The 14,426-nt window shown below is 53.9% G+C and overlaps 1 protein-coding gene across 1 annotated transcript in view; it reads left to right on the top strand.

The window, feature by feature from the left end:
* The window catches only part of KCNQ4 (potassium voltage-gated channel subfamily Q member 4), a 56,608-nt gene that overhangs the window by 21,231 nt on the left and 20,951 nt on the right, over positions 1-14,426 (top strand). Inside the window, exons 2-5 of the mRNA XM_031667465.1 lie at positions 12,047-12,137; positions 12,804-12,930; positions 13,144-13,319; positions 14,040-14,165. Of these exons, the coding sequence (XP_031523325.1) occupies positions 12,047-12,137; positions 12,804-12,930; positions 13,144-13,319; positions 14,040-14,165 (520 nt within the window). The remainder of the gene's footprint in view (positions 1-12,046; positions 12,138-12,803; positions 12,931-13,143; positions 13,320-14,039; positions 14,166-14,426) is intronic.

A 14,426-nucleotide genomic window follows, 5' to 3' on the forward strand; every position in this document is an offset into this window, starting at 1 on the left:
GTATCGCTTGAGCCCAGGAGTTCGAGACCAGCCGGGCAACATAGGGAGACCCCGTCTCTACAAAAAATAAATATAAATTAGTCGGGCATGGTGGCACCCACCTGTGGCCCCAGCTACTCAGGGGGCTGAGGCTGGAGGGTTGCTTGAGTCCAGGAGGTTGAGGCTGCAGTGAACTATGATTGCACCACTGCACTCCAGCCTGGGTAACAAAGTGAGACCCTGTCTGAAAAACAAAAACAAAACAAAACAAAACACACAGGGTGAAGTGGCATGTGCCTGTAGTCCCAGCTACTCAGGTGGCTGAGGTGGGAGGATCATTTGAGTCTAGGCGTTCTGGGCTATGGTGAGCTATGCCAGTTATGTGTCCGCACTAAGTTTGGCATCAATATGGTGACCTTCTGGGAGCAGAGGGCTATCAGGTTGTCTAGGGAGGGGTGAACTGGCCCAGGTCAGAAATGGAGCAGGTCAAAACTCCTGTGTTGACCAGTAGTGGGATCGCACCTGTGAATAGCCACTACACTCCAGCCTGGGCACATAACAAGACCCCATCTCTTAAAAATAAAAACAAACAAAAAGTCACTGGCATCTCGTGCCAGGATTATACTTTCCAACTCACAATAGGGCAAACGTCATTGCTCCCTCCTCCCCGCTCCCCCACCATAGTCTGTTCACTCAGCAGCCTGTGTGATCTTTTCAAACATAAGGCAGATTGAGCTACTCCCTGCTCAAAACTCCCCATCTCACTCAGAGTAAAAGCCAAGACCCTCACCACAGCCAGTAGATGGTCTGCTTACCACCTCCCCTGCCTCTCTGCGCTCATCCCCCACCACTCTCCCCTTGCTCACTCCACTCTGGGACCACTCCTTTCCTGGTGGTTCTGGAACACAGCAGGCACCCTTCTGGCTCAGGTGTCTTGGATTTGCTTTTCCCTCTGGAGGTGAATTGGGGGTTAAGGGAGCCTGAGGTGGGGGCTCTGACCTAACCCTACCAGTCAGAGCTCATACTCAGACACAGCGTGAGTAAAGGTGGGGAGGGGAAAGAGCCCATTTGCCATTGTCAGGGACAGAGCTATGATAATGCAATGCCAAGTGTCAGGTTGGGCACCAGCTGGTGAAGAGCAAGTTGGCCTGGTGGGTGGGGCTTTCCTTGCAATCAAGCTAAGGGGTTTGGGCCTGGGCCCACAAGTCGGTGGATTTCACACTTTTTAAAAAAGCAGCAAAGCTCTTTGTTCACATGAAATTTTATGCCAAAGCCAGCATGTAAAACTGAGCCGCCCGAATCTGCATGGAGCTGCTCAGTGGAACCGAGGGAAGGTTTCCACTGGCCATCTTGCTTGAGTTCCTCAAATCCCGGCTGCTTAAATTCCACCCCATGGTTCCTCTTCCTTTCAATGGCATCCTGCTTGGGAGGGCCCATGCCTCCCTGTTTGAGAAGTCAGCTCTGCCTGCCCAGTCCCCACAGACGGATGCCCCCGTGTCCTCTTTGTTCCACTCTGGCTCTTGTCAACACATTGCTCAGCCCACTGACCTGGTACAACAGGTAGGCTGGCTGGCACTGCAGAAGGAAGCAGACAGAACAAGTCAGAAGGTTTGGGGCTGGTCCAGGTGGGAGAGGAGGAAGCTATTCCTCATCAAACACCTTGTCTAGAAGACACTGTCTTTCATGTCCCGTGGGACAGAGACTATTCAAGCTGTCTCAATAAAAACTGGCTTCTGTACTATCACATTTGGTATTAAGAAAAAGAAAAATTGGCTTCTGGAGATAGAGGACAGATAGGTAAGGAAAGAGAAGAATTCTGAGAGGCTTCAAGGCAGAAAGCACATTTTGGATTCATGGGATAGAGAGCAGGGGGATGAGGTTCCAGCGTAGTGCAGTCTCGTGGCCCATCTCTCTCCTCTGCCAACTTTCCTCTGTGGTTCTTAGTTCCATTCCTGCAAAAGAAATCTGACTGGCTCAGCCCAAACTGTGGGTGGGCCCTTCTTGGGTCAGTCTCCAGGTCTCCATGAATCTGTGGTGGCCAGGAGAGTGCCGTGGAGCCAACCACAGGGCTGTCATGTGTCGCTCTGCAGTCTGGGTGCCACAAAGGGGCCGGCTGAGAGGGCTGAGGGGTGCTGGAATCCAGCCTGTGCCCAGGGGTGGGGCAGCCCAGAGGAAGGGATGCCTGTTCTAATGGGTCCATCTAGAGGGGTCAAGTTTTTCTAACTTGTCAGGCTAACGGGAATGCCTTTTTTCTAATCCATCCTCCAAGAGGGGGCATTTTTTTCATAGTTTCTTCTATGTGCTGGCGGCTGCTGTCCCTCCAGGGACAGCCTCAGAGAAACTGAGCTGAGGGCCAACTCTCTCCCTTCTACCCCACTGCTGGAGAGTCATAAGGCAGAAGGGACTTTGACCATTACTGAGTAGTGCTCCACCTACATGTTGCAGACAGGGAAACTGAGGCTCCATCAGGACCCCATGGCAATCTCTAAGCCCCAGTGCAAGCCTCTGGCCCGGAGAAGCAGCGGCGGCAGTGGCGGTGGCCCTGGTGTGGGGCCCTGGGTCACGTGCTCTTGCTCCCTTTGCCATATTTAGAATCGCTGGATCAGGGGAAACTTCTCCTCCCAGCCCCTGAGGATTCTTGGAAAGAGCCTCGCTCTGAGGCCTGGCTTACTGCCCCTCCCCTTATTCCCCTGCAGGAGAAAGTAAGTGCCTGCTCTCCCTAGAAGAGTCTGGGGCTCTCCAGGCTGCACCCCCTTGTCAGGAAGTGCCTGTCAAGTCTAGCTGAAGTCCCTTCTTCAGTATCAGCTCTGGTTTGGGGTTTCAGGAACCCCTTTCTTCCAGAAGGTGGTGGTGGCCATAGCTTGTGCCCTCTAGGGACCTTGGCTGAATGAGGACAGACAGGCCTCAGGGTCCCCCAGCTGAGGGAAGACAGAGCCCTGCCTTTGGCTGTGGTCTGGGGGGCAAGGAAAGAGTCACACGCTCCCCAGGCCAGATGCACAAATCACTTGAACTTGGTAGTTGGAGACCAGTCTGGAAAAATAGCAAGACTTGTCTCTACTAAAAAATCAAAAAAATTAGCCAGGTGTGATGGTCCCAGCTACTCAGGAGGCTGAGGCAGGTGGATCTCTTGAGCCTGGGAGAGTGATAGTGCAGTGAGCTATGGTTGCAGCACTGTATTCCAACATGGGCAAAAGAGCAAGACCCTGTCTCAAATGAAAAGAAATCAGGGAACCTGCTGGTGGCTGGGCAGTCCCCAGACGCTGGCAGGGCTCAGTCTGGAAGGGACGCTGAAAAGACGAGAGAAGGAAGGAGGCTCTGGAGGAAGGAGGGGGCAAGGCCTGGATCTGTATTTACCTTGGCCTTGGTGTATAGTTGGGGGTGGGGAGGGGTCCTCTTCTCACACAGGCTGCTTCCTACTGGATAATCAAGCCTTAAAAGCAAACAGCAACACAAAACCTAAATAAAACCCTGAAATGCATGTGTTGAGTGCCTGTGATGTTCCAGGTCTGTAGAGTCATCCTCGTTGCTGAGGATAATGGTCCTCTGCTCCCATGGGACTCCTCTCCAGGCCTGGTCTTTTCTCCCACCTTCATCTCCCAGTTCCATACCTCCTCCATCTCTTCAGAGCCCCCACCCCACCCTCCTGCCCACTTCTGTGAGTTGGGCCTTGCCTCTTCTTCCCAGAGCAGCCCCCAGTGAGTAGGGGCTATTGGCCTCCTCCCTTCCCACAGCCTCCTCCCACCCGCATGCCTGCCTGTCCCTGTGGAAGCTGGAGGGGTCCTTCCTGCTCTACACCAGCTGCTCCCTGGCTGTGGATCCCAGCCTCCCAGCTTCCCCGGGGACGTCATTCCATTGATCACTCCCTCTGTCTCCCTGCATCTTCAACTTCTCCTTCTTGATCTCCTGGCTCCTTCTACCCTGGCTCTCTCATCTTAAAAGGAAAGAAAAAGATTCCCTGTGCCCTGCACCCTTCTCCAGCTACAATCTCTGATCTCTTCTTTGCAGTCAAACATCTTCAAATAGTTAAACCTACACTCACTGTCTCTACCTCCTCACCGCCCCTCCCCTTCCTCACTTTATCTGGGCCTGTTCTAGTCTTCCTGTCCTTCTGAGAGAAGGCTGCCCTTGCCAAGGAACCCAGTGACCAGTGTGTCACCAAATCCAGGGGACATTTTTCACGCCTTATCTCACTTGACCTCTTGGCAGCATTTGACACTGTTGTCCACTCCTGCTTTGAAATGTGTTCTTCACGTGGCCTCTCTGACACTTCTCTCTTCTGCTTTCCCTCCCAGTTCTCTGGCTATCCCTCCCAGTCTGCGTAGAGGGCCTCTGTTCCTGCTGCACCGCTGGGGCTCCATTGGGTCCTCCTCTAACGTTGCCACATGCTCTCTGGACTGTCTCAGCTGCTCCCGTGACCTCAGTCATCACCTCTCCCCTGATGTCCCCCAAATGCATTTCCAGCCAGGTCTCTCTCTTCATACCCATGGAGTGTTCGCCCAGTGCCCACAGCCCTCTCTCTCTCAACATGTCCAGCACCCGACACTTGCTTCTCCACCAGAGTCTCCCCCGTCCCGTGAAGGCACTCATGGCACCTTCATCCATCCAATGCCCAAACCAGAAATAGAGGTTATTCTCCTTCATAGTTCCTGTTTCCAGTTAATCACCAAACCCTATTCCTGCAGTATTGTCCAATCCATCCACCTCTCTTCCCTGCTGCTACCACCCCGGGCCAGGCCACAGTCATCTCTCGTCTGAGCTATTGTGGAGCCTTCTTGGTCTTTCTGCTGGGTCTTATCTCCTTTGATCTATTCTGTGTACTCCCCTAAGTGGTCCTGAGATGCAGATTGGACTGTGTCGTTTCCTCTCTTAGAACTCCACAATTGGCCAGGTGTGGTGGCTCATGCCTGTAATCTCAGCACTTTGGGAGGCCAAGGCAGGTGGATCACTGGAGGTCAGGAGTTCAAGACCAGCCTGGCCAACATGGTGAAACCCCGTCTCTACTAAAAATACAAAACTTAGCTGGGCATGGTGGTGGGTGCCTGTAATCCCAGCTACTCGGGAGGCTGAGGCACGAGAATCTCTTGAACCCAGGAGGCGGAGGTTGCAGTGAGCCAACACCATTGCACTCCAGCCTGGGCGACAGAGCAAGACTCCGTCTCAAAAAAAAAAGAACTCCACAATGACTCGCCATTGCCTTTGGGATCATGTTCACAGTGCCTGCGAGTGCCACTCAAGGCCCTTGGATCTGGCCCTCTGGGTTTTTCCACTGCCCACTTCACTTTAGGCCACATCCTCCAGAACTGCTGGCCATTCTGGGCTCTGCCTCGACGGCCACATTCCCACTGCTTGCACATCCTGCTTCCTCTGCCTGGGGCAGCCCCACCCCTGTCCAGTTACCTCCTCCAAGAAGTCTTCACTGATCCCTCCACTTTGGTTGTGTGGAAGGCTTCTTGGGATTCTCCTCAACCCCTTGAGTACACTGTCATGGCCTCATCCATCCCGTCACCCCTGTGTTATGTTCTGTGTTGTTAATTCCTTGGGACCTGGATTATTCATTTCTGGTTTTACAATAAACCTGGCTGAATGTAGATGATAATTAATGTGTCTGAAGTGAATATAGCCCAGAAGGATCAGGTGACAACCTCTTTTCTGCTGTGAGATTCCCTGCCATCTCCCCTACCCCCATCATATCCCCATCTCTCTGGCCTGGCCTCCCAGCAGCTGTCCTTCCAGGGACATGTTGGACATGTCGAGAGAGAGAGACAGAGAGAGAGAGAGAGAGAGCTGTGGACACTGGGCAAACGCCCAGTGGGTATGAAGAGAGAGACCTGAGCTTGATCCAGGGACATCCCAGACAATCTGGAGCTAAACTGATGGCCGATCCTCTCCACCCGACTTCTGGAGAGTTACCAAGCTGCAGGGACCTTAACCATCATTGAGTTGTCCCCGACCTATGTGTGTGTTTCAGAGAGGGAAACTGAGGCCCAGAGCATTACCAGGGCCTGGTGGTCCAGATGGTCTTGGGCTCAGGTCCTGCTCTTATGACTTTGGACAAGTTAATCTACCTTTCTTTTCTCATTTGAATAACAGCTTTATTGAGATATAATTCATACACTGTAAAGTTCCTCTTTTTAAAGTGTTCGATTCAGAGGATTTAGCTCTGCAGTCACCATAGTATACGCCTCTGAGCCACCCTCTCCTTATTGGGGTGATTATGGTACGGTTCCATGGGGTTATTGTGAGAACTGATTAAGAGCATGCGTATAGAGGGCTTGGCACAGTACCTGGCCAATAGGAAGCCTTTGGCCAGCAGGAGCAGTTATGGTTATTACTTCAGGGCACAGCACGAGAGCCACCTCCCCAGCAGAGCTTTCCTCCTCCTCCTGCCCTGTGGCCGCTTCTGGACAGTGACTTGAGGAGGTATAAATGGGGAGAAGGCGGTGATTGCAGTTGTTTAAAAAGCCCTGAGCTGGCTAATAACTGAGTCAGCTGCAATTGCTCCATCAGCTAAGCCAGTGATTCTCAAAGTGTGGTCCCCATAGTAGCAGCAATGGTATCACCAGGGACCTTTGTAGAAATGCAGATTTTCCATTTCAAACTTACTGAATCAGACACTGTAAGAATAAGGTCCCAGAAATCAGTATTTTAACAAGCCCTCCAGGCAACTCTGACACCCACCGTAGTTTGAAAACCACAAATCTAAGCAAACCATTCACTTTTTCATGTCTATCCTCTTCCTCCCTCCTGAACGAGCGGGCTAGTCATGGGATGGGGAGACGGGGGATATGGAGAGGAAAGGTTGTATCAGCCTTGTGATCAGCCCAGCTGGGGAGAGCCAGCCGGGCAACACCCGCCTGTCCCATTCTGCCTCCTGGGCTGGGCAAGGGAGAAAGAACATGGGCCACAAATTGCAGTCAGACATGATAGGCAAAGATGTCCTAGAAAGTGGCTGCTAGTCTGGCCTGTCTGATGGGGAGATTAGAGAGGGCTGAGGCCAGCCAGCACCCATGTTTCATCTATATTTGTATAGATGGAGAAACTGAGGCCCCAGGGGGGGCCAGAGAGAATACTTGGATAGTCCTTTGTTGGATGAATGCCACACCCTAGTTGTGGCAGGCATGAAATCCCAGCTAAGGGGCTCCTTCACCTTGTCTCCTCTACCCCTGACCTCCAGATACTGATCTCTCTTCTGCTGTCCCTGTGTGAGGAACCCCCTCCAGGAAGCCCAAGGCAGCTTGAGGGTCAGCCTGAGCTGCAGCTCTGCCACAGATCTACTGTGTGATCCTGAACAAACCTGTCCCTCCCTGAGCCCTATTTCCTCATCTGGAAGATACGGATAATTATTCAGGTGCCTGGAACACAGGATCTTTTCTTTTTTTGAGAGACAGAGTCTGGCTCTGTCCCCCAAACTGGAATGCAGTGGTGAGATCACAGCTCACTGTAGCCTCAACCTCCCTGGCTCAAGTGATCCTCCCACCTCAGCCTCCGGAGTAGCTGGGACCACAGGTGCACACCCCCATGCCCGGCTAATTTTTGTTTTGATTTTTTTGTAGAGACAGCATCTCACAATGTTGCCCAGGCTAGTCTTGATCTCCTGGACTCAAACAGTCCTCCCACCTTGGCCTCCCAAATGTTGGGATTATAGGCGTGAGCCACCGCGCCTCTTCCCAGGGTGTTTTCTATTAGTCCAAGCACACCCCTTCAAATGTAATGAGAGTATCAAGGGTATAGAAACTCTTAGCCAGTGGGTTAAAGCAGGGAGAAGTGAAGTTCGAGGGCTTTTTAAGCAGTGCCTGCCAAATGGAGATGGTCAAGGTCAGAGGGGTGCCTTTTTAGGAAAGATATGGGGCAGCCAGAGGAGTCAGGGATGGATGTGCTTTGGGGACCTCTTCAGTGGGTGCAAACTGGAAGCTTTGGCTTGGTGACACGGTGTTTTGATGTTTGGTTACAGTGAACTCCTGCTATTCATTTACTTAGTCTTTCAATAGTGCTGTGAAATCAGTCAGTCAGAATAAGGGGCAAGAGAGTGGAGATGAGGCCATTGTTTCAGAGAGGGAATGGCTGGGGAGGCCCCTCCAAGGAAGTGGCATTGGAACAGACCTGGGTAAGGCAGAGGAAACAGTAAAGCAGGTTCAAAGCCTGGAGGTGGAAATATGTTAGGTGTGTTCCAGGACTGGCAAGGAGGCCAGAATAAGTGGGGTGCAGTGAGCCAGCGGGAGAGTGCAGAAGGTCAAATTTGGAGGTGGAGGTGGAGGCACAGACCTCGCAGAGCCTTGCCAAGGAGTTGGACTTTCCCTCTCTAAGTGCGATGGAAGTCTGAGGAGAGTTTTGTGGAGAGCAATGGTTTCCAGTTGTGCATTGTGGGAAGATGACTCTGGCTGCTTTGAAGAGAGTGGTCACATTCAGGCGTAGTGGAGGCAGGGAGGCCAGGTAGGTGCCAGATGGTGGCGGCTTGGTTGGGATGGTGCGACCTGGCCTGCCCAGGGATAGATTCTGAAGGTAGAGCCAATGGAATTTGCTCAGAAGGGGATGTGCCGGGGGAGGGAAAGGAAGAATCAAGGAGCCTGAGCCCTGGAGGAGCCCTGGTGCCGTTACTGAGATGGGGAGCAGGAGGTGAGGAGGACTTGAGGACAAATTGAGAACTGGTGTTTGGAAGTGTTGGGTTTGAGAGGCCACCAGACATCCCAGAAGAGTCACTGAGCAGGCATTTGGACACACGAGCTGGACACCTGGGAGAGGCGGCCGCATCCTCACACCTGCTGAATGGCAGAGGCGACTGTGGTCAAGGGGTGGGGCAGGATCCAAAGTGGGCTTTTCCTGTTTGTATTGTTAAGAAAATGCATTTTAATTTTTTTTTTTTTTTTTTTTGAGACGAAATCTTGCTCTTGTCGCCCAGACTGGAGTGCAATGGCGCCATCTCGGCTCACTGCAACCTCCGCCTCCCAGGTTCAAGTGATTCTCCTCCCTCAGCCTCCAGAGTAGCTGGGATTATAGGCACCTGCCATCACGCTTGGCTAATTTTTGTATTTTTAGTAGAGATGGGGTTTCACGATGTTGACCAGGCTGGTCTGTAACTCTTGACCTCAGGCTATCCGCCCACCTCGGCCTCCGAAAGTGCTGGGATTACAGATATGAACCACCATGCCTGGCCTGCATTTTAAATTTCATATTAGTTTGTTATTACCCAAACAACCCATGTCTGTTCTAAAAAAAATATTAGGAAATACAGGCTGGGTGAGTGACTCACACTGCCAGCTCTGGGAGGCAGAGGCAGGAGGATCACTTGAGCCCAGGAGTTTGAGACCAGCCTGGGCAACATAGTTCAACCCCATCTCTACAAAAAATTAAAAAATTAGGGGGGTGTGGTGTCATGTGCCTGTGGTCTCAGCTACTCAGGAGGCTGAGGTAGGAGGATGGCTTGTGCTCAGGAGGTCAAAGCTGCAGTGAGTCGTGATCATGCTACTGCACTCCAGCTTGGGTGACAGAGTGAGACCTTGTCTCAAAAAAAAAAAAAATAGAAAATACAGATAAGCAGAAAGCAAAACAAAAGCCAAATTACTTAATTTTACCACCCATAGATAGCCTTGCTGACTCTGGGTACGTGTATAAAAACCATCTTTATTTCAAACATTGGGATCACATTGCCATTAAGGTTTTATAATTTGCTTTTTTTTACAATTGTGAAGAGGAAATTTTATAGATGTGTAACTACTGACATGGCAAGAAAAGTGTTAATGATGGCCGGGTGCAGTGGCTCACACCTGTAATCCCAGCACTTTGGGAGGCTGAGGCAGGCAGATCATGAGGTCAGGAGATCAAGACCATCCTGGCCAACATGGTGAAACTCTATCTCTACTAAAAATACAAAAATTAGCTGGGGATGGTGGCATGCGCCTGCAGCCCCAGCTACTCAGGCGGCTGAGGCAGCAGACTCGCTTGAACCCGGTAGGTGGAGGTTGCAGTGAGCCGAGATCGCGCCACTGCACTCCAGCCTGGCAACAGAGTGAGACTCCATCTCAAAAAAAAAAAAAAAAAAAAAAAGGAAAAACTAAAAGAAAAGCAAAGCATTAATGAAACACTGAGGAAGAAGGCCCCAGAGTGGCCCACTGCTGCCTGAGCTTCTGAGGTCAGCTGAGAAACAGGACGGGAGGGTGTCTATCAAGGCCAAGGTAAAGGCTTATAAAGTCCTGGCTGCGGCCATTCCCTGAGGAGGGGGCTGCATGAGATGACCTCATGGAGGGCCCTTCTGGTCCCAAACCCTGCTTCAGCTGCAGTCCTGATGCAGGTGCATGTGGCCGCTGTCTTTTTTTGTGATTAATTATTGAACACGAGGAGCTGGTGCTCTTCTCTTCTGTTCTCCAGTGCCCCATGTTTTTGCTGACTCAGCTCTGGTCTGGAACTGGCCAAGGAATAAGCTCTTCTCGAACTCATTCACTCAAAACAATTTACCGACATCTGCCACCTACCTTCTCAAACCAGGGGCATTTGCTGGGATACACTTGACCCCCAAAATGGCCAGGAGCCCCTGTCCAGGAGGTGCAAGTGAGCCAGGGTAGTGCCATGCCCTTTGCATGTCTTCCTCCCATAGCCTCCATTTCATAGATAAGGAGATGGCTCGGAGAAGGCAGGTGACGCTCCCAAAACCACACACACAAGCAGGACTGGGATCCAAACTCAGATCTCTCTGACCTTGAGCTGCTGCCGTTAAGGTCACCATGAAACATGAATATAAATAAAGCCACATAGAAAGTGACTTGGGCCACACACAGGGAGGCAAGCATCGGGAGGTGGCAGTTCTGAAGTGGGGATAGTGGGGTGCAGGAATCAGAGGCTCTGCAGAGCATGTAGCATTTGTGTTCCTGTAGGCATGGAGGGTGAGCAGAGTCTCGCAGGCACAGACATGAGGTGTTCTGTGTAGCATGCACCGTGCCAGCAACGGTGCAGACGTTGGGAGACTGGGGACATCTGGGCAGGCTGGCAGGTCAGTACACAGAAATGTATTTCCAGAGAAGCCCATTCCCTCTGGAGTCTCCTCCAGGGTGCGTGCATGTTCAGCACACCCCATCCCAAAGAGGGGTGCTCCTGGAGGCCACCTCATTCGCCTTTGCTGTGTCTGCAGCCTGTGACCTCTCACCCTGCTCTCCTTCACCCATCCACATACCGCCAAGGCCACCAGCTCCTCTCCTCATGCCCTTTGTCCTCTTTCATCCACGGGGAAGTTGGGAACCCTGGCTCTAATCTCGGCTCTGTCCTGGGCACACTGGGTGACAAAGGGTGAGTCCTTCTTCCTCTTCGGGCCCGTTTCCTCGTGGTGCAATGGGAGAGGAGGGAAGTATTAGATGTGCTAAAGTCTAAAGTTCCTTCCATTTCTAAGCATCTGGTTCTGGGCCACTCTGTAGTTTCACACTGTCTGCAGGGGAGTTCTTGACCTCGATGGCCCAGCTCCACACTGCCCAATTCCCCTCTCTACATCCTCTCCCCACTGCATCCTTCCTTCTCTACCTGTCCTCCATGATCCTCTTTCCTTTTCTAGCTATCTTGTTACTTAATTCCACGAAGGCAGGGACAGTTGTCCCAATTCTGCAGATGAGGCCAGGCTCCTGCCACTTTGGAGTGCCTAAGAAAGAAGGTCCGTCCTTCATCTGCTGACCTTCCCTGAGCCCTGGGCTGACCTCTGGAGCACTTCTCCCAAGACATCTTAAAACCAAGCTGGGGCTGTGGCCACCACTTGTGGGTGCCTAGACCTGGAGGAACCTTGAGTCAGTCTGTTTCCACTGCCAGCCCAGACGGACCTGCTACTCACAGATGAGTGACTACCTCTCTGAGCTGCAGCCTGCAGCAGGGGGCAATTGAGACAGTTGTGAGGTCCAGTAGCTTGGGGCTTGGGGGCTGTTGCCTTTGGTGCCCAGCACAGAGCTGTAACTCCAGGGAATTCTGATTCTGATTGCCACGTAATTCTCTGAAAATAATGCTCTCCTCTCTTGGCTCTGTAACCCCCTGCCAGGGGCACCCTTGGCCGCCCTGTCCCTCCAACAATCTAACCCTCTCCTTCATGCTGCAATTGTAGATTTTTGCTGGTCTTCAGTTGCCTGGTGCTGTCTGTGCTGTCCACTATTCAGGAGCACCAGGAACTTGCCAACGAGTGTCTCCTCATCTTGGTAAGTGCTGGGAGTCCAGGACTGAGGGGGGCTGTGTAAGGTAGCACCTCTGGGCTGAGGGCTGAAGGTGGAAAGAGGCTTCTCATACCATGGCTCAGAGAGCAGCTTGCTGTGCTGTGTTCCCTCAGCTGTGGCTGCCCCTCTGTGGGCATCATCCCCACTCTATAGTAAGTGTTGGGGGACCTCCTGCCTCTATGCAAGGGCTTATGATGGGTCCAGAATAGAAGTGAGTAGGCTCCACCCCTTCTCAGGACAAAATCTGCAAACTCCACATGTGGTGGATTTTAGTTCAGTTTTTGCCTAAACACAAAACACCAAACGGAAGCCCCACAGAGGGAGACAGCTGACAGCCAGCCACCCTCTTGTCACCCGGTCAGAGTTAGGGAGTCTGAGACAGCTGGGACGGGGAGGGCATGTTGAGGAGCAGAAAAATCCGATCAGCTCATGGGGGCCGGAAGGGGAGGACACGCTCGGGCTTTTAGTCTTCTTGCAGGAGGCGGAGGGGGTCTCCTGCCCTCCCGAATCCTCAAGTCCAGGAAACTCCAGGAGACGGGTCTGAGGAGGCCCTGGTCCCCCTAACCCAGGGACTCTTGGCTGGGTCCGCGCTGTGACCTGGGCCTCAGTTCTGGAGAGTGAGGACCAGAACTCAGGCTCCTGGTCCCACAGGAATTCGTGATGATCGTGGTGTTCGGCCTGGAGTACATCGTCCGGGTCTGGTCTGCCGGATGCTGCTGCCGCTACCGAGGATGGCAGGGTCGCTTCCGCTTTGCCAGAAAGCCCTTCTGTGTCATAGGTAATGAGGCGCGCCCCGCCCGACCTGACCCCTGACCCCAGGAGCCAGGGTGACGCCTTGACCCCAATCCTGACTCTGACCCTGAAGACCGGCACAGATTCAACGGACCCTCCCCCTCGCTCCCCAGTCCCTTGCCACAGCCCCAGAAGTCCCCGCCTCCTGGTCCATGCGCGGGGTGGGCTGGCTGCGACCTCGCCGCTCCCGCCCCTGCAGACTTCATCGTGTTCGTGGCCTCGGTGGCCGTCATCGCCGCGGGCACCCAGGGCAACATCTTCGCCACGTCTGCGCTGCGCAGCATGCGCTTCCTGCAGATCCTGCGCATGGTGCGCATGGACCGCCGCGGCGGCACCTGGAAGCTGCTGGGCTCAGTGGTCTACGCTCACAGCAAGGTGAGGCCTGCGGACGGCGCGCGGAGGCTCGAGGGCGTGTCTGGGGCAAGAGCAGAGCGGGCAGGGCGGAGAGGGCGAGGCCAGAGGGGCTGTCTCGGTGCTGGGAAGGGGTGGGGCCTGCGGGGATTGGAGCCCGAGGTCTAAGTGGGTGGGGGCAGAGTGGAGGTCAAAGGGTTAGGTGGGGCGGGCCTAGGAGTCCGGACCAGATCAGGGGGCGGGGCCGGAGAGGCGGGGCTTGAGGGTTTTCCCTAGATGCTTTTGGGTTTGAAGGGCCCTCTTGCAAAGTGGGAGGCGGCTGAGAGTGGGACCTGAGGTGCCAGAGGTGGAGGCAGGGTAGGAGTGGAGGCCCATGGAAGCCTGGGGAGTGGGACTTGCGGGGCGGGGCAAGGTGGGCAGGGTGCTGGAGTCCTGGGCACGGAACCTGGGACTCAGGAAGGCGAAGCAGAGAATTGGGGGTGGGGGTGGGGGTGGGGGTGGGGGTGGGGGTGGGGGTGGGGGTGGGGGTGGGGGTGAGGGTGGGAATAGGGGTCGGGGTAGGGGGAGTGCTGGCGGTTTCGCGAAGGCCAGGGCAGGGTCGCCCTGATGGGAGGAGCTGAGAAAGAAAAGTGAGCCAGGGACTCCGGGAGATGGGGGACCTTTATCCCCTTCCCGTGTGGAAGCCCCACACATCTCCCAGGCAGGCACAGCCCTCCTCACCGCGCCCCGCCGCCTGCCCCGCAGGAGCTGATCACTGCCTGGTACATCGGGTTCCTGGTGCTCATCTTCGCCTCCTTCCTGGTCTACCTGGCCGAGAAGGACGCCAACTCCGACTTCTCCTCCTATGCCGACTCCCTCTGGTGGGGGACGGTGCGTGAGTCTTTGTAGGGCTGCCCTTCTCCCTGGGACCCTCCCTGGGAACTTCCCGAGATATGCCCATTGTGACTCCTGACTCAGGGTTGAGCGGGCCTGTCCCTGCCCTCTCACTAGAGCTGGAATCTCCCTGAGACCAGCCCCAATGCTAACCCCCCAACCTGCTCTGGTGGACCTGCCTCTGTCCCCAGCTAGCCCCCAACATCAAGCCCTTGTGACTGTACCCCTTTCCCCTGACCAGCCCAGGAGAGGGAGAAT

This window comes from Papio anubis, chromosome 1 (genome assembly GCF_008728515.1).
Source record: "Papio anubis isolate 15944 chromosome 1, Panubis1.0, whole genome shotgun sequence".
Lineage (NCBI taxonomy): Eukaryota > Metazoa > Chordata > Mammalia > Primates > Cercopithecidae > Papio > Papio anubis.